The sequence below is a fragment of the Trachypithecus francoisi genome, unplaced genomic scaffold, assembly GCF_009764315.1.
Source record: "Trachypithecus francoisi isolate TF-2019V2 unplaced genomic scaffold, Tfra_2.0 Lachesis_group2, whole genome shotgun sequence".
Classification (NCBI taxonomy): Eukaryota; Metazoa; Chordata; class Mammalia; order Primates; family Cercopithecidae; genus Trachypithecus; species Trachypithecus francoisi.
The window spans coordinates 52,807,162-52,833,565 of NW_022681465.1; the positions used below are offsets into that span (position 1 = coordinate 52,807,162).

General features: G+C 41.0%; 1 protein-coding gene across 3 annotated transcripts in view; it reads right to left on the reverse strand.

Moving 5' to 3' along the window:
* Positions 1-13,287, reverse strand: part of VCAN (versican) — a 112,520-nt gene extending 99,233 nt beyond the window's left edge. For all 3 annotated transcript variants that reach the window (XM_033179208.1, XM_033179207.1, XM_033179206.1), the window contains exons 1-2: positions 12,729-13,287; positions 250-325 (exon numbers count right to left, since the gene is read on the reverse strand). In XM_033179208.1, coding sequence (XP_033035099.1) covers positions 250-319 — 70 coding nt within the window. In that variant the 5' untranslated portion in view covers positions 320-325; positions 12,729-13,287. The remainder of the gene's footprint in view (positions 1-249; positions 326-12,728) is intronic.
* Between the last annotated feature and the right edge of the window lie 13,117 nt (positions 13,288-26,404).

Genomic DNA, 26,404 nt, shown 5'->3' on the forward strand with positions numbered 1-26,404 from the left:
AGCCTAAAAGTAATCAGGGAAGTTACTAAAAGCTCACTTGCATCTTTAGCATCCTACTTATTATTTTGTTTTGACTTATTTATTTAAAACTAATGTTTTTAGTCCAATAATATTTTAACTAATAGTTTTCAGCACTTAATAGATTTTAAAAATCAATCTTTTATTCCAGTGATTCCACATTGCCATTTCATCCTCCAGCACTTACATTTTGATTTCAATTAACACCAAAGAAGTTGTTAGCACACTCACCTTTATGTAGCGCATGGGTTGCTATTAAGGTTGAATACATCCATAAGATGCTGTTTATATTTATCAACATCTTGGCCTAGAAATTAAGAAAAACACAAAGTAAATCACAAGCATTCAGGTTTAGAGCAGGTCATAAATCACACACTTTTTGTGCATTGTATGTAATAAGGGTAGTATTAAGTATTAAGTAATAAGAGTAGAAGAAGTAGCTCCTCTTGGACTATAAAAACAGGAGGAAACTTGTAATAGCAGAAGTTATCTCAATGCTTTATTAATACGAATCTCATCCAATGCAGCCATTGCCAAAATCATTCCAGAATACAGTTTGGGAACATATAACAATGTGGATGTGTGTGACAACCACAAGTGGGTAGGCTGTAGGAAGAACAACAGAGACCACAGCTCAAGTAACTAGTGGCTAGGAACTGGCACAAAAAGAAATGGGTGATCACAAAGTCTATTTAGAAACAGAAAGCTGATCATAAATGGAGCAAGAGAAGATGGGGAGCAATAGAGAGAGATGTTGAACGAAAGACATCTTCACCAAGTATAAGGTGAGAAGAAAACAATTGGTGGTTCATGCACATAACACCAAAACAGAGAATAAGGACTTCAGCACAGACTTTTTAAAGCACAGACTCCATGTAGTTTCTAGCTGGCTAAACAAACAAAATAAATGTACTATAAGGAGGTGTTAATTACAAAAGTGACCAGTTCTTGCCATGAATTTTAAAGCGGTACCAACGGTTCTAAAGTCTCAAGAGTAAAGAATGAAAGAAAATACCCTGTACTGAGTCAAGAAACTGCCCTGGCTTTGCCATTTAATTTATTGCATGACTTTGGAAAAGACGTTTAACAATCTGGGTCTCAGAGTGTTCCCTTCCAGCTCAAATTTCAAGGCAGCTGTAATTATGAAAGAGGGTAAGTACCAGTGTTGGGGAACCATCTAGAAATCAAAGTGCCAACTTCAGAAGAATGGCAAAAGATTATTTGGTCTCCACAGTTGTGCCCTCCTTGGTAGCATTTAGAACTATTCTATAATAGCCATGTGTTTCTCCTTTCTAACACAACTCTGGTTCCATTCTAGTGTCTACCCTCAGCTATATACTTTGGAGGACCTGGGTCAAACCCCAGCCCAAGGGATGATCCTGATATCCTAAGTCAATTACAGAGGTCCCATTCCCTTTTCCAATGATTGGATTTGGAACAGTATATAATACAGTTTTGGCCAGTGAGATGTGAGGGGATCTCTTCCTCTAGGGAAGGGCCCCTGGGAAAGATAGATTCATCCTGAGAAGAGAACAAAGGAAGAGGTGGTCAGTTTTCTTCCCTGGACATTATCATGCTGGAATATTTCTGCTGGAACTGTTGCAGGGATTTTGCATCCATAAGTAAGTGAGATACCTCTGGAAATGAAGCTGAGAAAGAATCAGCAAAGGCGAGGCGTAAGTCCTTATGGATTAGACCTAGAGTGGACCATGCCTTTGAACTTCATTTTATATGAGATTATAAATGTCATTATTGTTTAAACCCAATAAAATCATGACTTTTTGTTCCTTACAGCTGAAAGCATCCTAACTGATATATATTTTTTTAGTTGGGACCCTGAATAACTTCCTTGGAAAATAAATTCTATATTATTTAGCAAACCTAGATTGAAAACAAGCAAATGCTGAATTAGTCATAAATTACAAAACTGATCTTGAACACTTGAACATAAATTGGGCTTGGATTTGTACAGTATTTAATTAATTAAGACCTTTTTTCTTAATATTTTTCTGCATTTGATTTCTTCATATATTTTGAAATGAAAATTAGACCTTTTCAAAACAAAATTTTAAACTTATATAATTCTAGATATTTCCTGAAGAGCTTTTTTTAAGCTAATACATTATACATCCTATATTTTCCATCTATAGACCAACTGATAATTCACAATGAAAAACATATGGTTGATAATCTTAAATTAACCCTGCTAATTACGTTTGTTATTTATCATATAATCACTAGGATCTGTTAATAGATTTTGTTAAACACTAACTGGGAAATGCCATAATGCTTCTACGTTTCTGGATTTCTTATAAGACAGCACAGCAAGCAGGAAGTGTACACCACATCTCTATGCTATTACAATATTTCAAGGAAAAATAAAGGTATCAATTGCACAGCCAAGGTAAAAGATTGTATTTTATCATAAAAAGGTGGTAAAGAAAATGCATTCCATGAGTATTAGCTGAATCCAAATAAGAACGCTTTCTTTAATTATACTTATAGGCCGGGCGCGGTGGCTCAAGCCTGTAATCCCAGCATTTTGGGAGGCCGAGATGGGCGGATCACGAGGTCAGGAGATCGAGACCATCCTGGCTAACCCGGTGAAACCCCGTCTCTACTAAAAAATACAAAAAAAATTAGCCGGGCGTGGTGGCGGGCACCTGTGGTCCCAGCTACTTGGGAGGCTGAGGCAGGAGAATGGCGTGAACCCAGGAGGCGGAGCTTGCAGTGAGCTGAGATCCGGCCACTGCACTCCAGCCTGGGCGACAGAGCAAGACTCTGTCTCAAAAAAAAAAAAAAAAATTATACTTATAAATAATAATGTCCTACTTTCCTTCAGGAAAATTTGTTCTCTATTTTTTATTTTTCTTTTTTTCCAGGAAATCTTTATAAGCCTAATTTTAAAAGTTTGGGATCCACTGTCAAATAGCCCAGAATGCAAGTTCTGCATTCTCCACTTATATTGTGTGACTTTAGGTAAAATACTATATCTTTCTAAACCTCATTTTCTGTAGCTACTTAGTTGTGAAAATTAGTACTTATTGAAGTGGTCACAGTTGATGTAATAATGTATGTAAAATAAATCTCAGTGATATACAATATATCAGTATGCAATATTTATTATTAAAATTACTAATTCAGACTTTCTGCAGATGTTCTTTTTTTTTTTTTTTTTTTTTTTTGAGACGGAGTCTCGCTCTGTTGCCCAAGCTGGAGTGCAGTGGCCGGATCTCAGCTCACTGCAAGCTCCGCCTCCCGGGTTCACGCCATTCTCCTGCCTCAGCCTCCCGGAGTAGCTGGGACTACAGGCGCCCGCTACCTCGCCCGGCTAGTTTTTGTATTTTTTAGTAGAGACGGGGTTTCACCATGTTAGCCAGGATGGTCTTGATCTCCTGACCTTGTGATCCACCCATCTCGGCCTCCCAAAGTGCTGGGATTACAGGCTTGAGCCACCGCGCCTGGCCAGATGTTCTAACATAGTTTCATATCACTAAGAGTAAAAAGAATAGTATTTGGGGCTTTTACATTTGAAAATTATAACCTAGGTTACCACTATAGTAGCAATATACACTTTATGCTTGGAATAAATCATCCTGTAACTTATCGCTATGTACTTCAAATTGTTATCTGTAAATATGTCTAATCTCCTCTGTAGAACAGTAGGCTTCTGGAAGGCAGAGCTAGTACTTCATTTAACTTAATAATTCCCACAATATTTCTTCAGTGTCAGGTTCAGAGTAGATCCTTGAGGAATGTTTGTAAATCAAATACATGATCAGTGCCTCTATTTCTTATGCAGAAACACCTTTGAAACTCAGTGCCAACAATTCCTTAACACCTGAAATACTTTTGAATGCTTTTGAATCAGTCCCTTTGAAGATTTACCATGACCCAATAATATGATGTTTGTCAATATTTAGAGAGTCAAATCTCATTTAAAAAACCGGGCGCGGTGGCTCAAGCCTGTAATCCCAGCACTTTGGGAGGCCGAGACGGGCGGATCACGAGGTCAGGAGATCGAGACCATCCTGGCTAACACGGTGAAACCCCGTCTCTACTAAAAAATACAAAAAAAAACTAGCCGGGCGAGGTGGCAGGCGCCTGTAGTCCCAGCTGCTCGGGAGGCTGAGGCAGGAGAATGGTGTAAAACCCGGGAGGCAGAGCTTGCAGTGAGCTGAGATCCGGCCACTGCACTCCAGCCTGGGCGACAGAGCGAGACTCCGTCTCAAAAAAAAAAATAAAAAATAAAAGTAAAAAATAAAAAACCAAAGGTGTGACCCAGGAAAGGATCTTCTGCATTTGAGTTTCCTACTCAATTTAAATACTAAAAACAAACTCTTTGTGCCACACTCAATCCTTATAAAAGTGTCTTTTGTTGGGGAGAGGAGAATGGTCCTCCATCTATATAGGTATAACAAGTATACACATCACTTTCCCTAAGATTACCCCTAAGACTAGGTAAGAATACAAAGAAGAGATCAGACATGCTCTAAATACATTTAAATAAGTTGCATAAATATGTTTGAATGAGTTACTCAATTTAAAAATTAGACTGTTTACACTAAATATCAGATCTCTAACTTCTTTCAAAAAATCAGAAGGTCTAGCAACACTAAGTCTATATTTCAGCTGGCTGATCATGAGCATTAACCAAGCAGCAGTCTCTCCCCTTGAGTCTGTGTGCTCATGGCCATTACTGCCCCCGACTTAGTCTCTTATCCATTTCCACTCCATGCCTCACCCCTGCAGTCACCTAAGTTTGCAACCCTTGCATTAAAAGATGATCATTTATTTCTATAGTAAATATATCAGAGGGCTTTATTGATGTTAGCTGCCTCAGAACTACATTTCCATTCCCTCTTCCTTGGAGTCCAAGGCATTCATTCCACTTCTCTAATTTTCTCAAGGCTATGCCCCTATCCTTGGTCATTAAGTTACATCTTGTGTCTTCTATGTTTGATCTTATTAAATGAAAAGCTTTCAGAAGCCTCTTTCTTTGTTTTTAGCACCACTCCAAATCCCTATGTCCATTCTTCCACTTTTCCATGTCTCTCTTATAAGCACCGTCTACTAGTGATAACAAGTCTGTCTGCATGGAAAGACCTGAGAGATATGAGAGTGAATGCCTATATTTAGTCTTCTACTCCAGTGAAGTCATTGAGAAGGGAAGAAAGTCATTGAACAATCCAGGTACAGGGTACTGAGACTGTTTAATTGCCTGGGAGACATAAAAGACAAGGTCAATAGAACTCCTATCCATGAGAAATGTCTGCAGGGAGGATAAGGGACATACCAGGGATGGGCAGCCTCAGAGAGAAAGCCAAGATTCTATTAAATAGATATTTAGTATTCTCCCTTGATTTGGGGGAAGCTCAGCTGCAAGGGGTGACTTAAGGACACAGACACGGTGGTTTTGTCCACCATTCTGCTAACTAGTTACCCCAGACAACCAACTTTCTAGGATACCTCAGCTACAAAGTGGATGTAATGAGTATCAACGTATCATATTGCTCCTCGGTTCTTTCTCACAGAAAGAATCATTGTAATGCAGAGAGAAATCACATGATTTAGGTGTGAAATTTCTTGAATTTACTTCATACAAGTCATAGCATCATGTGAATTTATTACTAAACTGAAACTGGATTCCTGAACCTGGACTTGGCTAAGCTTTTTCACATTGTCGCCTCTTAGCACTCCTCTGTTCTCTGTCTGGTGAACTCCTTTCTCATTACTGTACCTAAGACATACTGTACTCTATTCCCTTTCCCATGCTCTCTTTTCAACCTAGCACATACCACCATTTTGCATATGTGATTGGGAATTGCCTTTCTCTACCTACCATCATAAAAGTTCCAACAGGGCAGCCTTTGATGTTTTGTTCACTCCTGTATCCACAATGCCTAGAACACTCAGTAAATATTTGTTAAAAGAATGAATATACACCCATTTTACATAATTAGATGTATACTATATACACAGTTTCGTCTATCATTTTTTTCACTTAAAATACATTATATTTTGGAGAATGTTCCAAATCAGCAAATACAATTTTTCCATGTTATTTTTGACAGCTGCATAGTTTTCCATTAGGTGGAATACAGTAACTTTTATTTAAACAGTTCCCTATGATGAGCCTTTACACTCTTCCCAGATATTTGCTCTTAGAATAAATGCTGCAAAGAACATCCTTGTCCATTTGTCTTGGGTGACATTGGTACCAATATCCATCCATGTAATAATGTTGAGAAGTGGAGTTGCTGGATCAAAGAGTATCTACATCTTTTAAAAAAATTTGATAAAGAATCAAAAACATGTGATTGCCAAATTATTTTTTAAAGTAGAGGAACCTATTTACATTTATACAATAGTATATGAGAGACCCAGTTTCTCCACAACCTGACCAACACAAACTTGCATCAAACTTTTTTATTTTCTTTTTGCCAGGCACAGTGGCTCACGCCTGTAATCCCAGCACTTTAGGAAGCCAAGGTGGGTGAATCACTTGAGGTCAGGAGTTCGAGATCAATCGCCATGGCCAACATGGTGAAACCCCACTCTACTAAAAACACGAAAATTAGGCAAGCATGGTGGTAGGTGCCTGTAATCCCAGCTACTAGCGAGGCCGACACAGGAGAATGGCTTCAACCTGGAAAGTGGAGGTTGCAGTGAGCTGAGATCGTGCCACTGCACTCCAGCCTGAGTAACAGAGCGAGACTCCATCTCAAAAAAAAAAAGAAAAAAAATTATTTTTTTTGTGACTCCTCTGGTGAAAAAATGGTGTAGCATATCATTGGTGTTTTAATTACTATTTATTTAATTACAGATGAGGCTGAGCGATTTTTTATATAATTTTAAAACTCTGTCTCTTTCTGCCACTACCTGTACATAATTTTTTGCTCATATTTTGATAGATGTGAACTTTTCAAAGTTATTTATAAAAGTCCATGGACTATCGAGAGTTATTAGTTCTTTGTCTCTCATATGTCATAGATGTTTTCCAAATGTGTTATTTGCTTTTGTGTAATTTTTACTTAGACCTATCAGTATTTCCTAGAATGGCACTGGGTTTCATGTTTTGCTTAGAACAGGTTTCTCTATTCCTAACTTATTTTTTTAATCCCATGATTTTCTTTTATCATTTTAAAAAAGTTATTCCCTACATTTCATATTTGATTCATCTTATATTTCTTTTACGATGAGAAATCAGGTAGAGACTGATTCTTATTTTGCATACAGACTGATTATTTTGCGTGGACCCATCAATTGTCCTGAAACCATTTATTGAATAATTCTTCTTTTATACTGAATGTCCAGCTTCATTTGAGTCAATTTCTGGAATCTGTCTTCTGATTAATGAAACTGAACAATTTTAAAAACAATATGCCCCTCTCTGATTTATTTTATAGATTTAGTAGAAACTACATGGCTTGGGTAACGCAGTTATTATTAAAATTATAGAATTAGATCAATATGAATCCCACAGACATAATATATTATCATCCCTTTGTTGTATAGTTTTTCAAAGTACTTACTCTTGTGATCTTTATAATTGCATATTCATTTAATAGATTATGACATTAAATGTCCAAAAGTAGTCTTTGCATTGTTTTCTCAGCTAGTGAGTTCAACTCAAACTTTCTGATTCCAAGTCCAGTGCTCATTCCACTATACCTCAAGTAATATCAAATCAATAATTTAATAATAAAAATATTATATCAATATATGTGTTTATTGCAAAATATGTAATCTCATTTTACAGACATAAACACCTCTTAAAATCCTTAGAAGAATGAGGTAGGATGTATATATATGTGGAAAGTATATACATTTGTATCCTTTTATAGATGGTAAATCTACCCAGAGGTGTGTTTCAGGAAACAGAACTGACACATTAAACAAAGATTCTTTGTACTGACCTCTGAAATACAACCACCTCTAACACATTCAATGGTAAGAACTTAGCAGTGTTTAAAAACCCTGTACACACACACACGCGCGCGCACAAACACACACACACACACACACACACAGAAAGAGTGAGAGAGAGACTTTATATATATATATGTAATTTACCAAGTCTAGGCTACAAGAGGAAACTGGCAAAAATTCGCTAATTGAAATGGAGCTCGGCCAAGACATTCATCTCTAATCCCCCTTTTTCTGATTCCAAATCAGGGAGAGTACATGCTTTGTGTTTTCTGGTAAAATACAGACCTATGTAACAATCAGTATATTTTCTCAGACCAAAGCAAGTAACTCCCAACAATGAGTATTTGTCAGTCCTAACTGGTGTCTCTAGGTGGGTGGTGAAAAAACACCTTACTACATACAGTCATTAATTCTTTCCCTCAAAAGAACCGTGTGTCTTGAGAAGCTCTGCTCCATCACAGGGCAATATCCCATTTTAAATACAGTGTTTACCGATGTTTGTCCATGAATGACGTCAACAAAAGTGTTTAAATCTCACCAGGAAAGGAGGGGTAAGTTGCCAGACTTTGGGAGACAGAGTTAGTTGATCTTTGTGCTCTCAAAGGTTCTGTTACTCAATTAAGTGACCAATCATTAACTCCAAAGTATTTAAGCCTAATAATGCAACAAAAGAGAGAACAATGGATAGTATCTTTAACATTAATCATAGTCACCTTTGGTTTAGCTGTTTCGGTCCTTTCCAACCAGAATTTACAAGTGTATAGATACAGGTATTCTGGAATATCAAAGGCATCTCCCTCCAGTTTGCAAACACAGGGAAAAAGAAGAAACTTACATCTGTAAACCTATGTAAATCTAGGGGGTTTCCTTTCAAACCTCGTTTTTTTGAAAGCAGGAAATACAATTTAAAACCAACTCTGTTTTTATCTACCAAAAGAAACAAAACTTTGAGTTCTGACATAAATCCTAAATGATTGTCTTGAATCTCATCCTGCTTCCTACCTAAGCTTCTCACAAGAAGATTAAGGACTGTGGACTTGGTGCTGGAGGAAGTAATTGCTCAATCACATTGGAATCCATTGGAACCCTTTGCAATATGAGTGCGGGCAGACAATACAATTCTAACATACTTCTTTCTCTACTCAGAGTTCAGAACAAGAAGTCAGACTCTTGGAGACCTTCTCCCTGATGTACTTGCTCTTAACATTTCCAAGTTACAAACTGGGAACCGCTTCTATCTCAGAACACGAATTGTTGCTTCCATTGGTACCTTCCTATTTTTATATCACACTCACAACATCCTATTTCAGGACTTTATGTATTTTCAGGATGGGTTTGGCAAAATTGTCAAGAAGTACTTAAAACAATTAGATCACAGCTTTCAGCAGACAAAAAGAAAAAGACGTGGATGTTAGCTACAGAATCTGAGGTGATAGAAGAGATCTTTAAAACCCAGCTCTTTCAATATACAGCAAAAGGGAGGACTTAAAATGCAGCTCTAAGTAGCACCGTCTCGTCTGCGCCAAGCTTGTCCAGGTCTCCAGCTCAGCCACTCCCTAAATAGATGCTGAGCTTCCAGTCCCCGCCAGGTCCCCGCTAAGGCGCCTCATTGACGTACAGGAACCTCAGTGACACTCGCAGCCCTTCCATGTTTGTCCCCATGAAATTCTATTAGTCTTGTCGAATGGCAATATTTGCCATTCCAGGCGAATTCTTTATGATAGTCTGGAACGAAATTAATCTGTTAATTGACTAAAAATGATCTTTAGACTGACCTGAATGTATTTAAAAAGTCAACAAATGGAACACAGTATAAAGTCGTCTCATTTTTCTGATAAAAAGTTTGCTTGGAGTAAATTTTAACCTCTCCCCTGCCTCAAAACAAAAGCACTATGCCCCTCCTACCACTCCCAAGAAGGAAGCAAAAAAACTAAAAAAAAAAAAAACTAAAAAAAAAAAACCCTTAAATAGCCTTTTAATAAGAGTGTTTAGCGCGGTCTGGATGCGACTCAGGTGAGTTCCAGACGCAGCCGGCCCGGAGCCCTCCGGGCAAGGCCACTCGGCTCTCTCGGCTAAGCCGGGCCCCGCCTTCCCCGCCCCGCCCCCATTGGCCTCGGCTGCGCCGACCGCCTGTGCGGCTGTACTGCAGTCTCCGAGCCCAGGAAGTCACACCCGTCTCGGGCTGGGAGCCGAAGCTTCAACCCACGTGGCGGCTGGCGAACCCAGCCGCTGCGGGTAGCGCCCGTTGCGGGTCCTCCCTTGGCGCGGGCTTAGCGAGTGGGGGCGGCTCCCAGACCCAGCCCCTTTGGGCGGGACTGGCCCACCTCCGCTCGTCTGGTTCTTTCCCACCCTTCCATCCAGGCACGCCTCTGCAGTCACATTTGTTGCCGCTGGGAAAGGAAAAAGAGTATCCTAAAACGAGTCTCGAAATTCAGACCCAAACTCCGAAACGAACCCTTTCGGTCCGTTCCTGGCTGTTTGAATGCCATCTGCCCCATCTCCGTTCCTTTCTTGTTTCCCTCCCCTCCACGGTCCTTTTTCCTTCCACTTCCCTTCCTTCCCTTTCTTTTTTCCTCCCGCCGCCCGCCTTCTCTCAACTTTCGCGTCCGACGCGCGCCCTTAAGTTGAGGAAGTTTAAGTTTTGGATTAGAAGCACTTCTTTTGCAACATCCTGGGGCGGGGCCCTAGCCTTGGGTTCAAGTGGTCATGGGTTTTGAGAGCACGGCATTTGTATTATCTTTCTTAAAGACGCACAGGGTGGCGCGTCGAGACCTCTGAAACCTGGCCCCACCCAGGCCATGTGCGTTAGTCCACTAAGCGGCGAACTCGACTCAGGGCGCCGCGTGCGTTCCAGCCGACTCCCGAGAAGGCGTCTCTGCACTTTGCACATACCAAGACCTTTTTTCAGGGTCCTCCAAACCCCTAGATGTACGCCGCAGATTGTGGAGTGCAAAATGAATGACTTAAGAGGAAACTAGGGCCTTCCATCCTTGAACACAAGGTTGTGAAAACTGCTCGCTAGGTCTGGGGGGCTCGTTTTTCTCAACCAGTGCGGGACTTCTCCATTAGGGGGCGCCCACACCCGCCGCAAAACTCCCAATTCCTAGACATCTAGGTTCTGCAAGTCCTGTGCGCTGAACTGGGGGCAGATCCGAAGGAGCGCACCGCCTCCCTCGCTCCTCCCTCCCTGCTGCCTTGGAGGACGGGGAAGGCAGGGATTTCACACTAGCCATTCATTTGTCAGCTGTGGGGGAGGGGACGCAGAAGCTAGAGAGACAGAACAGAGGCTGGGAGAGGGGAAGGGAGGCAGAGAAGATGGAGACAGAGGGAGACACAAAGATGAGAAACGCGACCGAGAGAGACTCTGCCGCGGGTGTGCGCGCGGCAGGACAACTCTCCAGGCACCGTGTAGATTTCTCCTCCTTCCGGCAGCATCTCCCAGGAAGATGCAGGACTTGCCGAGACGCAGTGGATTGGAGAGCAAATAGTTTAGGCTATGACACTATTTTTGTACCCCGCTCTCCGTTGCCTAACACCCAGACCGCTCCACGCCCAGTGACACAGACCACGAGCCAGGACAACCCGGATGCCCTCGGTCCGCACACACCAGGGATGTCGCCCTACAGCGCCCACGCCTCTGCAGGACAGTGGGGCGCTCCAGCCAAGGACGTCCCCCGGGGCTCCCGGCACACGCGCGCGCCGCTGCCGCTAGACCTGCCAGTAAAGTTGCTCAACTAGAGCGGAGAACTAGGAGGGGGTGGCGGATATGTAAGGAAACGGAGGACTCCTGTAGTCTGGGCGAGAGTACTGGACCCAGAGGCCCCGATGCGGGTCCCCGCGCCACCTTTGTCTGCAGTGCGCTCTGGGTGCCGGTTTGCTTGTTGAGATGGGAGCGACAGACCCCATTTCGCTCTTCAGGATGAGAAAAATTACTGCACACCCCTGCCGGTTCAGAACAGGCTTTTCCCGCCCAGGGGCCTCCCAGACCTCCGCGGGGCTCCAACAACCCCACCCCCCATCCTCTGCTCCTTGCCTGCTGGCCCCTTCGCACCGCGCGCAGGACAAAAGAACCCAGGGGCGCCGGGAGAGAACCGTGACAGTCCCCAAGTCGTCAAAGAGACACGGCGGGGATCCTGCACCTCCCCCGGCCAGACCTCCTCCCAGACTGCTTGCGGTCTGAAGGGGTCAGGTCCGCGCAGGTCCCAGGCTGCTTGGGCGCCGGGTCGCACTGTCAGGAGCTGCCCGGGAGTGGCTTTCCAAGAACACCAGGCACTGACCACACACCAGGGGCTGGGAAACCAGGTGGCCTGCACCAAGGCGGCTTCGGGGACTTGTCTGTGGCAAGTCTTGGTAGTCCCCATTCAAACTTTTGCCTCGAGCGTGTTAAGAACAACAACAACAAAAAAAATCAAAGTGCCAAAGGTCCCTCTCTTCTCTCCAGCTCAAGAACCCACCACTTTTTATTATTTCTCTACAATTTATTCCCTCCCTTCCCCCAATTCCGTTAGTCATTTTACCCCCACTCCACCCTGCGTTTCTTTTGTCTGAATCTTTTTCAACACCAAGGTCCCTCTGTATCCCTCTCCCCAAAAGCCCTTTTGAAAGTTACCTGCATTTTTTAAGTGCCTACATTTTCTTAACTTCGCCTTACAGCTCCTTGCCTTAATTAAAGCCTTCTACCAATTGCAATGTACTTCTTTTTTCTAAGATCGGGGGGGGTTTTCTATAAGTTTTTTTGTTTTTGTTTTTTAAGGGGGGAACAAAAGAAACGTGATTACCTTCGAAGGCGGCTTATTGCAGTTTGGGGGGAAAATTCACTGCAGCGCTGCGCGACTGGGTTCGGCGTTGCCCAGGCGGGTCACATAGGAAGCGTGGTGGCCCAGGGAAGGGTGCGGAGGGTGCGGGACGGTGCTGAAAGATGCGGGAGGATGCGGGGCTGGCCGAAGATCTTGGTCCCAGCTCCTGTCCACAACACCTAATGTTCTCGGTTGTTGCGTCCGCACGCCTGGAGTTCTTCCCCAGAAAGGCTCGGGGCAGCTCGCCTGCAAGTTCAAATGCGGGTTGTGACACCCATCATCATTATATCACTGTACCGTCAGAGCCGAGGAGGAGACTCAGAGAGAAGAAGGAGGAGGGAGAGGAGGAGGGTTCATTCACAGGCTCCAAAAGCGCTCCACAGCTTCAGCCACTCCTAAGAGCCCAGGCTTGGAAAGCAGGCGGAGGGGCGGAAAGGCAGCTCCCCGCGCCTGCGGTAGGGACCGCCTGCCTCCCTCCCCAGGCACTCCCACCTCTTGGCGTTTCTTCCTGACAAGAAGTACCAATCGGCTTGGGGACAGCAGCACTCCCCATTGAGGGACTCACTCAGTAACATCGCTCTGCTCGCGGAAACCATTGCCCTCCCACTCCTTCCCCACCCCCACTTCCCCGCCCCCTGTGCAGCTAGTTCTGGGTTAGGGGAAAGGAGCCCCCAGGCTCTTAGCGGGCAGGCCAGCAATAGACAATTGAGTACGATCACTTCTTCTCGGGAGCATACAAAACTGTAAAATCAGCAAAGAACTTGGTTACAGCGTGTTTACGCGCCCACAGAGCTTGCCTGTCCCATCAAAGGGAAGTGTCAGGCTCAAGACTCCTGCCAACCTGAAAGAGACACTAAGAAAACGAGATCCTTCGGAGACCTAGAGGGAAAGTGTAAGAATTCCCCACTGCACTCCCAGGGAACTGCCCAATGGGGAGGCCGACGTCAAAAGACCCTGGTAATAAAGGACTGGACAGGAAATTCCCCCAGGCAAATCCCTTGTCGAATTCAAAGAGAATACTTTTCCTCTGCCACAAATCTCTCCCCACATAAGTCTAGATTCTGCTTTCTTCGTTATTCCTTTCCTTCAGTCTTTCCAAGTATCTCTGAGTACAATATTTGATAATTTTCCTGAGTAACAGGGACTTCTTGGAAGTATCAATCACCTTTCATGCTGTCAGGAAATAAGACCATAATCTTTCATGCGTTTATGCGATTTTTTTCTTCAGTGAGGCCCATCCCACTGTGTAAACGGCATCAACACATGGAAGAGTCCCGTGCATTGTGTTACAAAAGATTTCCAATAGGACCTTATAGAGCAAAGGGTCAAACAGTTGACACAAAGGATTTCTGTCCCCTTAGAAAAGAGGGACTTTGGATTTTCCTTTTCTTTGAAGTCAAGTATGAGTTTATACAATAGGAACAAAATAAATCCAAGGTGCACATACTAGGGATACTAGAATGGGTGGCAAACTTTTCCTTCTACACAAATATGAAAGTATCCTCACAACTCTTCTCTCTGAAGCCTCTACTTAGAAAATTATATTAAACATAGGACCTCAGAACAGTAGTGATTAAAGATGAAAGCCAATTTTTCCTCTCAACTCCTTTGATTAGTTTGGTTTAAACTTACACGTTAAAACTCTTAGTAACCTAGACTCTTATGCATGCACATTTATAAGATTTCTTTTATATTTTGTAATTTGTAGGCATTCAGCGTGGTCATTATTTTAAGTGAAAAACAGGTAGAAGACTTGTCAGAATGATTTCAAGTCTCACAATGTGCATCTTTCATTTCTTTTGTTATTTATCAGCTCACTGCAGTGAGTAACATAACTATCAGTTACATCATTTGGAAATCGATTTGTTTTTGCATTGAATTATTTATTCTTAGTAAATTTATTGTACTACCATTGCAAACATTGAAATGTGATTTCATCAAATATTTAGAATGGTAGTCACAGAGCAGAATCAGACTTCAACCTTCATGTATAACATGTAAGCAAACTAAGGTGCAGAAAGTGACTGTCCCAAGGTCACACCATTAATAGTCCAGTGGTCTTTTCAGTGCTTCTCATAGCAACTTTAGATTCAAGATTGCTTGATTCAGGAAGGGGGAGAAATAAAATAAAATGAATCTTCATGGAAATATATACTGCAGACATTAAGGTAGAACTTTCTGTGAAACACTCCAAGATACAGATTTTTATTCTCTTTCTTAAATTTGAGTAAATCTAGTTGAGTTTCAAAGAGTTCAAGTAACCTGCCCAAGGCCATTTTGTAAGTGACAGATCTGCCAGTCTGAAAAGCTTATTATCTATTACCCTTTTGTCCCTTTGTGATACAGTTAAGTAAAACCTTTCAACAAAGGAGAACTAGAGCAGAAACAAGCAAGTAATAGCAGATTAATGCCCACTTTTAGGGAAATGTTAATAGTTAAAATTCTCTATAAATAATGCCATCCGTACATAATGGAACATGGTTGAAAGTGATAGGTTAGATACCTTTTACATTCTGAGATGTTTTCATTTATGTTGCCAAATTTGATTCTCTAGTCCTCCAAAATTTATAGTTTCTTTTAATGCCAAGAGATATCACAACCCTTGACCGAATAGTTCTACAGGACAAAGGCACTTTCTCAGAGCTGACTTAAGGAATTAGAATATGCACAATGTTGAAAAGCTTTATACTGCCTGTCTTCTCTCTTCTTTGACTTGTAACATTATTATTCAGAAAATTAAATACTTCTTCAGGTTATCAGATAACTAAAATGAAATTATATCCCATGGAGATCTTCTTTCTGTCTCTAGGGCAGACTTTCCCCTCTAGCTGTCTAAAATCGAGAATGGATAAAAAAGAAAAAGGAAAACATACCGGGTATATTAAGAATAGAGTCTATGATTGTATTATTATTTCTATGTAACTGTTTTTAATGACTTTCTTTCATCAAGAGAAAGAAAACGAGAGAGTATTTATTTCTGATTCTCCAATGCCTGACAAAACTATCAGAAGTTTTTGAATGGGAAAATATATTTTTTCAGGTTTTATAACTAAAATTGTATTTATTTGTCCATTACACTCAAGTATGAATCAAACAGTAATTAAAATCTTATTCTGTGAGTCCCCCTTTAAATCATGTCCTTGTACTGGGGATATTCTTTACGAAAACTCCAAGATCCCAGGTATAAATAAAGCAAGATCTTCATTCACAATGCTTGTGTCTAAAAGAAACCATAAGCCAGAAGCTATATGCCTTGCTTCCTTGCTTTGATCTTGTCTTTGGGATCTTGGCTGAGCTCAGGGGCAGCAAGCCAATGACTTGGAGAGGAAAGGTGTAGATGGCTGATGTGTCTCCAGGGAATTTTATTATCTTCATCTAAACCTCCTTCTGAGGTTCTTTAGGATCACATTTCAGACTTCTCCTTTTTTATTGATCAGGTGAACTGCTCTTAGACATGGCATCATCTATTGCTGCTCTAGGGATGACAAGATTCCAGTCCTATTCAAATTCAGAAAACAAAGAGCTTAGTTTCAACTCCTTGATCTGACTGGTCCTAGGCACGATGAAGCAAATTATCCTCTCTGGATGATGCAATAATGCTACAGATTAAAAAACGTACTTTTATTAACTTTCAAAGACCCTAAGAACAGGAAGTCCATCCTCTAAGATTGTGTCATAATTTAAAAATAAAATAAAATAAAACACTACAGATTAGGGACAGACATTTTATCCAGCACTTTGAATTCTCTTTGGCTTTCTAGGAAATACAGAAATATAAGGTCTTTGTTGCCTTCTTTTTATTCTTAAAAAAGAAATCTTGCAAAAGGCAAGGTGAAGGTGGCAATCTCATTGTGCTTTAACCTGAAGTATAAAATTGGTCTGATAAATTAAACACAGACAAATTTCCTCAGAAAGCCATAAAACATTAGATTTTTCCCAGAAATCAGATATTGAATTTTTGCTCTCCAACCCCCAAATCAAAATGTTACAGTAAAATGTTTGTTTTAATAAATTTTTTTTCTCCTATGCTGTAAATGTCCTCTTCATGGTTGAGCAGATTTCTCTAGAACTTAACTGAAAGACCATCTACATCACGACAGAACTATGCAAGCCAAAGCCAAGTTCCAACATGGAGTGATGGGAGAGGCCGGGCTGCCGAGAGGAGATGACTTCATTAGTGAGAAGAGAGGCTCTCTGAGTCGGTCCTCAAGGCAGCCAAATGGCTCAGCACATCTGCACTCACCCTGGGAGGCTGCCTGGAGCAGAGCATCAAAAACGCTATCTTTTTTATAAAGAAAAAGATGAAGGCATAAAGAACGCAGTCCAACTAAATTGAATCAAAGATTGTATTACTCTTACTCCCTCCTTAGTCACTTTCTCAAAGTCTTTTTCTTCCCTCCCCACAGTCTGAAAAATATAGGTCATTTTTATAAAGCATTTGTCTGACTGGAGCAAGACAAACTGAAGAGTCGGGTTTCTGAACACAAGGAAGCGGTAGAGATCTTAGAATCGATGAGGCAGGGTGGAATACAATGCAGAAGGTTTCTTAAGAGGCAAAACTTTTGCAGTTGCTGTTTATTTTCAGTGACTACCAGTTTCCATGTATTTAATTAGACTACAGTGGGACCAAGACAAGGAGCATAAGGAAAGCTGCTGCACTGATGGTGCAAAAAGACACATGCCATCATTAATGTCTCTGTGGTGAGCAAAGGTAGAATGCAAGACAGAAAACAAGGAAACCTCTATGTTGTGAGAGAAGTGTTCAGCATGGGTATCAACCAGCACATAGAAGTAGCAAGCGGGCCGGGCGCGGTGGCTCCAGCCTGTAATCCCAGCACTTTGGGAGGCCGAGACGGCGGATCACGAGGTCAGGAGATCAAGACCATCCTGGCTAACACGGTGAAACCCCGTCTCTACTAAAAAATACAAAAAACTAGCCGGGCGAGTTGGCAGGCGCCTGTAGTCCCAGCTACTCGGGAGGCTGAGGCAGGAGAATGGCGTAAACCCGGGAGGCGGAGCTTGCAGTGAGCTGAGATCCGGCCACTGCACTCCAGCCCGGGCAACAGAGCAAGACTCTGTCTCAAAAAAAAAAAAAAAAAAAAGAAGTAGCAAGCGTACATTCCATTTTTATTCTATTGACAAAAAGAATTGCAGGACTAATGCTTGCTCCCATTAAAACATGAGAAATCACATTTTAACCCTACAAATCAAAGGTCAAATATTTGTTGTAATAATTCTCCCCCAAAAAGAGAAGATCTGTAAGACTCAGCAAATACTTATTACAAACAGACTGCTTTCAATTTTTTATATTTTCTCTTTTCAATTCAACAAAAGTTTATTGAGCACCTTTTATGTGCATTGTTTTAGATAGTAGACATTATTCAAAAAAGTAACAATTATTTTCCATCCTTAAGGAGTTTATAATCTCTCTAGAAAGAAATTAACTCATTGGAGTAGCCAAAGTTACAACTGATCTACAAAATGACTAGTGAACTTAGAGGAAAATTATACATAAATATTTTTGTCTCCACTGGCTGATTCAGCTAGACATCATTTAAAAAAACATCCCACTGACTACAAATGGATGAAGGAAGGATGATAGTTCAGCAAATCTATCTCCCTTACTGGAAAATCTTTTTAATGCACATATGCTATTAACACTGAATCCCACACACTAACTTCATTGCACGTGGACAAAGTCATCTTTCTTATTTTCTTATAATATAGTTGGTAAAATAACAACATGTTATTTTACTAACATGTTGTTGGTATATATATTTACCAACTATATACAACTATATACATTGGTGTATGCAATATAGTTAGTAAAACAACAACATTTTACACATAGTCAAACATTTGTACTATGTGAAAAAAAGGAGAACGATAAAGAAAAACATTGATTGTCATCCTAATAAGAAAAGAAGCTAAGGGAAATTGAACACTCTAAGGGTACTAGGGTCTCTGACTACTGGGCACCAGTGTCAAATGTAGTCACTAGAAAACAAGAGAAAAGGGCGCGGTGGCTCAAGCCTGTAATCCCAGCACTTTGGGAGGCCGAGACGGGCGGATCACGAGGTCAGGAGATCAAGACCATCCTGGCTAACATGGTGAAACCCCATCTCTACTAAAAAAAAAAAAAAAAATACAAAAAACTAGCCGGGCGAGGTGGCAGGTGCCTGTAGTCCCAGCTACTCGGGAGGCTGAGGCAGGAGAATGGCATGAACCCGGGAGGCGGAGCTTGCAGTGAGCTGAGATCAGGCCACTGCACTCCAGCCCGGGCGACAGAGCGAGATTCCGTCTCAAAAAAAAAAAAAAGAAAGAAAGAAAACAAGAGAAAAGAACAATGTGCTGAAAATTCTCCTTCTATCAAAAAATTAAAATAATATGACTTAAAATATAATATGCAGTCTATAGGCTTCCCTCACAAAAAAAGCTTGAGAATGTGTAATGACCTTTCCTATCCCCATTTCTACAACTCATTTGGTAACTTTTTGTTTCATCTTTGGTCTTGTGGCAGCTGTCTTTTCTTGCCTCCTCCCTCCCATATCATCTCACAAGGTAACTAACTTAGTTTGGATTCCCACAGCAACAAACCCTGTGAGAAGGATTCAAATGCAAATAGTTTATTTGAGAGGTGAGATCAACAACCATCTATAAGGAAGTGGGAAATGAAGCAGAGAAGGGAAGGAGGATGGCAAAAGGTGCATTTCCAGCAGGTTGCACTCTGGGTAAGTGGAGCTTATTCCCATTAGAAATGCTCAGGAACAGTACAGAACAGACATGCACCTCAGAAGCATCCCATCTAAGAGGTGAGGGAGCTGAAGTATTTATTTTTTTTTATTTTTTATTTATTTATTTTTTTTGAGACGGAGTCTCGCTCTGTCGCCCAGGCTGGAGTGCAGTGGCCAGATCTCAGCTCACTGCAAGCTCTGCCTCCCGGGTTCACGCCATTCTCCTGCCTCAGCCTCCCGAGTAGCTGGGACTACAGGCGCCCGCCACCTCGCCCGGCTAGTTTTTTGTATTTTTTAGTAGAGACGGGGTTTCACCATGTTAGCCAGGATGGTCTTGATCTCCTGACCTCGTGATCCGCCGTCTCGGCCTCCCAAAGTGCTGGGATTACAGGCTTGAGCCACTGCGCCGGCCGGGAGCTGAAGTATTTATACACTTGCTTGTGGAGGGCTTCTCCAGGGAGTGTTTATCCTGTCCAATTTCTGTCCTGTGCACAGGCAGACTGAGCTCTGATTTATTTCCACAAAGGACAAAGGACCACTGAAAGCAATAAGCTAAAAGATGCAGGTAGGGGCTGCAATTAGAACTTGGGCTAGCATGCCCAGAAATGATACAGGTGAGGGACTATGGGTGGGGTACCAATTACATCTGCTATAACTCTCAATATTCTCATCACTACCAAGCCTGGTTAGGGTTACAGGCTTTGCTACCTTGGTTGGAGCAGGATAAGGTGACAAGTCTTAGGATATTGGAGATAAGTGTGAATTCTTCCATCAACTCCTTCCTCTCTCAGCTCCTTTCCTCCACCAGGATCATCCCTACTGCTACCTTCATACACCCAGGGCTGCCTCATAGCTAAATCCCCAGCCTGAGTCTCAGTGCTTCTTCTCCCTCCCAGAGACCTAGTTTGATTCCCTTTCATCTCAATTCCTGGGAAGAATTATCCAGATAAGGCCTGAAAACTATTGTCCCAGGAATCATAAATGAACCTTCAACTGATGATAGTTAAGGTCCAGAAGGGCTATAAATTACCCTAGTCCAAAGTCTTCTTACTTCAGATATGTGTGTGTGTGTGTGTGCGTGTGTGTGTGTGTGTGTATAGAGAGAGAGAGATAAAATGTAAAATGACTACATCATTTAAGAGTACTCTACACCTGAGAATTTCATTAGAGAGTAGAGATGAAAACAGGAATACAACATACTCTCTGCTTTGAGAAACACTACAAACTCAAATAACTTACTGAGGCCAAGAGGATATCATACAAGAGTGAAGTAGAGAAGTAAGCAATAGAGAATAGAGAAGAGTCTCTTCATCTAAAGACTCATTACTGCTTAGTTCCAGCCAATTGTAATGTGGGGCTGTTGGTCCAGTATTTCCAGCTTTTAAAATGTTAAATAGGCCAGACAAAACTAGTCTCTGGGCTGATTCCCACCCAAGGGATGCCAATTGTAACGTTTAAAAGTTTAAATGATCAAAGGCAAGAAGGATAGGAAGGGAGCAGAAATGGTACTCATTTTGTTCTCTTTATCCACTCTCTCCTTTTCTTCTTCTTCTTTTCATTTCTTATCAGTAAACACCCTTATGAATTCCTTTTTTTTTTTTTTTTTTTGAGACGGAGTCTTGCTCTTTCGCCCGGGCTGGAGTGCAGTGGCCGGATCTCAGCTCACTGCAAGCTCCGCCTCCCGGGTTTTACGCCATTCTCCTGCCTCAGCCTCCGGAGTAGCTGGGACTACAGGCGCCCGCCACCTCGCCCGGCTAGTTTTTTGTATTTTTAGTAGAGACGGGGTTTCACCCTGTTAGCCAGGATGGTCTCGATCTCCTGACCTCGTGATCCGCCCGTCTTGGCCTCCCAAAGGGCTGGGATTACAGGCTTGAGCCACCACGCCCGGCCACACCCTTATGAATTCCTAAGAGGCAGTGTGTTCTGCAGTGGCTTAAGAAGGGGAAAAAGCGGCCGGGCGCGGTGGCTCAAGCCTGTAATCCCAGCACTTTGGGAGGCCGAGACGGGCGGATCACGAGGTCAGGAGATCGAGACCATCCTGGCTAACACGGTGAAACCCCGTCTCTACTAAAAAATACAAAAAAAAAAAACTAGCCGGGCGAGGTGGCGGCGCCTGTAGTCCCAGCTACTCGGGAGGCTGAGGCAGGAGAATGGCGTAAACCTGGGAGGTGGAGCTTGCAGTGAGCTGAGATCTGGCCACTGCACTCCAGCCTGGGCAACAGTGCAAGACACCGTCTGAAAAAAAAAAAAGAAGAAGAAGAAGAAGGGGAAAAAGCAATGACGGAGAAAGTTCAAGGAAGAAGAAAGGGACCAATACACCAGTATTTCTGAAGAAACGAGGAACGCTGAAACCAAAGTGTAGAAGGTAGGCAGGATACCCTAGCCCTACCTAGCTCCCTTTCTTGGTACTTACCATGTGCCACCAGCAGCCCAGGCTCCTCTTCAGCCCCTGTTCCAGGGACCAAGAAAGTCTCTTTTCCCCTTGCAGCTGAGGGAGGTAAAGCTCTAGCAACCCAAGTGGTAACTGTGGTTACATTTTCCTGAGAGTGTCTTATAAAATAATACTGTTAATTCTGTAGTCCTCATGCACATTCTTAACCAATAGACTTCACGTGATTTGATATCTTGAGACAACGTATTCTCAGGTCTAAAAGATCAATTTACCACTGTTCATAAGGATAGGCACATTAGGCTGTAAATGAAATAGAAAATACCTATACACTGTGGCATAGACAGTTGCGTTTTTGGAAGGAGGTGGAGAGAAGTCAGGAAGGAGGTTTCAAGAATGTACGAACCTGAGGAATGAGCTAAAAATTTGATTACAGCTGGAAATCGTTTCCTCAGATAACCCAGAGATACCTAATCAAGACTGAAAGTTTCTATGGCAAATGGAAAAACAGAGAAGAAGACAATGTTGGGAACAGATGCATGGGTGATATTTGGCAAGCCGTGGGAGAAGGAGTAGGAAACAGCAGAGCTGAGTAAAAAATTAGATTGCTGAAAACCAGGTTATTTTGTAGATCCCACTCAAGGAGTTTTAATAATTAAAACCTGGGAATTTCCTTTCTTTCTAATCACTGCCTAAACTGGTATGTCAAATATCTCCTCTGTTGAGATTAAGGTTCTTGAATCTTGGATAGATTCCATAACTATCTGAACACTTTTAATTAATAAATGCCTGTTTTTACAGTGTAAAATGCTAATCTCGTGTACTAATTAAGGCTTTCCCTCCAGCAAAGCTTCTATGCCTGTGGCTCAGAGGAGAAGAACTGGGCAGAGAAGTCTGCTTTTTCCCTCCCCAACACTGGAGTGGGACTGGGGCCTTGGCAGTCCGCTCTGGGACCTCTGCTCTTGCTTTTTCTAGGCTTCTACTTCTTTCTTTTGTCTCCAGCTTAATTAGGTATAATTGACATGTAAAAGTTGTATATATTTTAAGGTGTACAATGTGATGTTTTGCTATACATATATATTGTGAAATGATTGCTGCAGTCAGCTAATTAACATATCGATATACTTAAGATCTACTCTCTTAGCACATGTCAAGTATACAGTACAATATTAATAACTATGGTCAAGTTAAAAAAAGAAAAAATAATAATTACAGTCACCATGCTGTACCTAGGTCTCCAAAATCTAGTCATCTTATAACTGTAATTTTGTACTCTGTGATCAGCATCTCCCTATTTTCCCACTCCCTGACTCCTGGCAACCACCCTTCTATTCTCTGCTTCTATGAGTTCAACTGTTTTAGAGTCCACATATAAGTGAGATCCTTCAGTATTTGTCTTTCTGTGTCTGGCTTATTTAACTTAGCATAATGTTGTCCAGGTTCCTCCATCTTATCACAACTGGCAGGATTTCCTTCATTTTCAAGGCTGAATAATATTCTACCACTACTGCTACTACTACACACACACATATGTGTGTGTGTGTATGTGTGTGTGTGTATATATAATATACATATTATATATACACACACCGTAATTTCTTTATCCATTCATCTCTCAATGGAAACAGATTGTTTCCATATTTGAATTAGTTATTTTATTTCTGGACTTTCTATGCTGTTTCATTTGTCTATGTGTCCATTCTTATGTCAGTTCCATACTGTTTTGCTTAATATAGCTTTGAAATATAACTTAAAATCAGGAAATTTGATGCCCCAGCTTTGTTCTTTTTGCTCAAAATGCTTTTACTATTAGGGGTTTTTTGTAGTTCCACATGAATTTTAGAATTGCTTTTTTTGTTTATGTGAAAAATACCACTGGAATTTTGATAGGAATTGTACTGAATCTATAAATCATCTTAGGTGGTATGAGGATCTTAACAATATTGATTCTTTCAATCCACAAACACAGGATATCTTTCTATATGGTTTTTTCTCTTCTTCCGTTTCTTTTTTCAATGTCTTAGTGTTTTTATTATACAGATCTTTTATCTCCTTGTCTTATTTTACCCCTGAGTATTTTATCCTTTTTGATGCAATTACAAATAAAGTTGGCCTTTTTTTTTCTTGGATAGTTTGTTGTTAATGTATAGAAATTCAGCTGATTTTTTTTTTTTTTTTTATTGCATCTCACTCTGTCACCTAGGCTGGAGTGCAGTGGTGCAATCTCAACTCGCTGTAACCTCCACCACCCAGGTTCAAGCAGTTCTCCTTTCCCAGCCTCCCAAGTAGCTGGGACTACAGGTGTGTACCACCATGCCTGGCTAATTTTTGTATTTTTAGTAGAGAAAAGTTTCACCATGTTGGTCAGGCTGGGCTCAAACTCCTGACCTCAGGTTATCCACCCACCTCAGCCTCCCAAAGTTCTGGGATTACAGATGTGAGCCACTACGTCCAGCCCCAACTGGTTTTTGTGTGTTGATTTTGTATACTGAAACTGAATTTGCTTATTAGTCCTAATAGTTTCTTTGGTGTAGTCTTTACAGTTTTCTTTGTATAAGAACATATCATCTACAAACAGACAATTTTTTACTTCCTGCCAAATTTGGGTATATTTTATTGTTTTGCCTTGTCTAACTGCTCTGGCTAGAATTTACAGCATTTATATAGAATAAATCAATAAGGAAAGTGTAGTTTAAGTCCAATGTTTTCATATTGATTTTGGTCTGGGTGATCAATCTTGCTGAAAGTGAGGTACTAAAGTCCTCTATTATCATTGTTTTGCTGTCAAGTTCTCCCTTTATATCTATTAATATTTGCATTATATATTAGGCACTCTATTGTTGGGTGCATATATGTTTATAATTATATATTATTTTAATGAATTGACTCTTTTATCATTACATATGACTTTCTTTGTCTCTCTTTGCAGTTTTTGATGAAAGTCTATTTTGCCTGAGTCTAGCTACTCCTGCTCTTTTTGGGTTTCCATTTGCATGGAATATTTTTTACATCCTTTTACTTTCAATCTGTGTGTGTCCTTAAAGCTAAATGAGCCTATTTTAGGCAGCATATAGGCGGGTGTTCTTCTTCTTAAAAAAAATTTCATTATTCATTCAGCCATTCTATGTCTTTTGATTGGAGAATTTAACCAATTTACATTCCTGATCATTATTAATTTAGAAGGACTTATTATTGCCATTTTGTTAATTATTTTCTGACTATTTTGCAGATTCTTTGTTTCTTTGTTCTTTTCTTGGTTGTCTTCCTTTGTGATTTGATGATTTTTTGTAGTGACGTGTTTTGATTTCTTTACCTTTTGTGTATCTATTATCGGTTTTTGCCTTGTGATTACTATGAGATGTGTATGTGACATCTGATAGTTATAACAGTCTGTTTTAAGTTGATAACAACTTAATTTTGATAGCCTATAAAAATTATGCTTTTAATTCCCTCCTCCATTTTGTTTTTGATGTCACAATTTACATCTTTTCACACTGTGTATCTATTAAAATTATTGTAGTTATAGTTATTTTAATAGTTTTGTCTTTTAACCTTTAGACTACAAATGTAAGTGATTTATACATCACCATTACAGTATTAGAATATTCTGAATTTGTCTACATACTTACATTTATTAGTGAGTTTTGTGCTTTCATATGGTTTTATGTTAATGATTTGCGTCATTTCATTTCAGCTTGAGGGACTCCCTTTAGTACTTCTTGTAAGGAAGGTCTAGGGATAATGAGCTCACTGAGCTTTTGTTTGTCTGGGCAAGTCTTTATCCTTTATTTATAAAGAAAATTTTGCCACATAAAGTATTCTTGGCTGGCAGTTTTTTTTTTCTTTCAGTGCATTGAAAATAATATCTCACTCTCTCCTGGCCTGCAAGGGTTTTGCTGAGAAGTACACTGATAGCCTCATAATGGTACACTTGCATGTGAGAACTTCTCTTGCTGCCTTCAAGATTCTCTGTCTCTGATTTTTGACAGTTTGATTATAGTATGTCTTTCTGAAGTCTTCTCTGGGTTAAACCTGATGGGAGACTTGTGAGTTTCATATATATATCTTTCCTCAGATTTGAAAAGTTTTCAGCCGTTATTTCTTGAAATAAACTTTCTGTACATTTCTCTCCTCTCCTAGTTCTGAAAATTCTATACTGTGAATGTTAGCACTTTTTATGGTGTCCTGTAAAGAATTTCTTTATTCCTTTTCATTCTTTTTTTTCTTTTCTGACTGGCTATTTTTAAATGCCCTGTCATTGAGTTCACAGATTCTTTCCTCTGTTTATATTCTCTATTATATTTTTCATTTCAATCATCATATTTTTCAACTTCAGAATTATGTTTGGTTCTTTTTTATTACAGTCATATGCCACATACCAACATTTCAGTGATGAATTGTTTATAAAATGGTGGTCTTGGCCAGGCATGGTGGCTCACGCCTGTAATCCCAGCACTTTGGGAGGCCGAGGCAGGCGGATCACGAGGTCAGGAGATCAAGACCATCCTGGCTAACATGGTGAAACCCCATCTCTA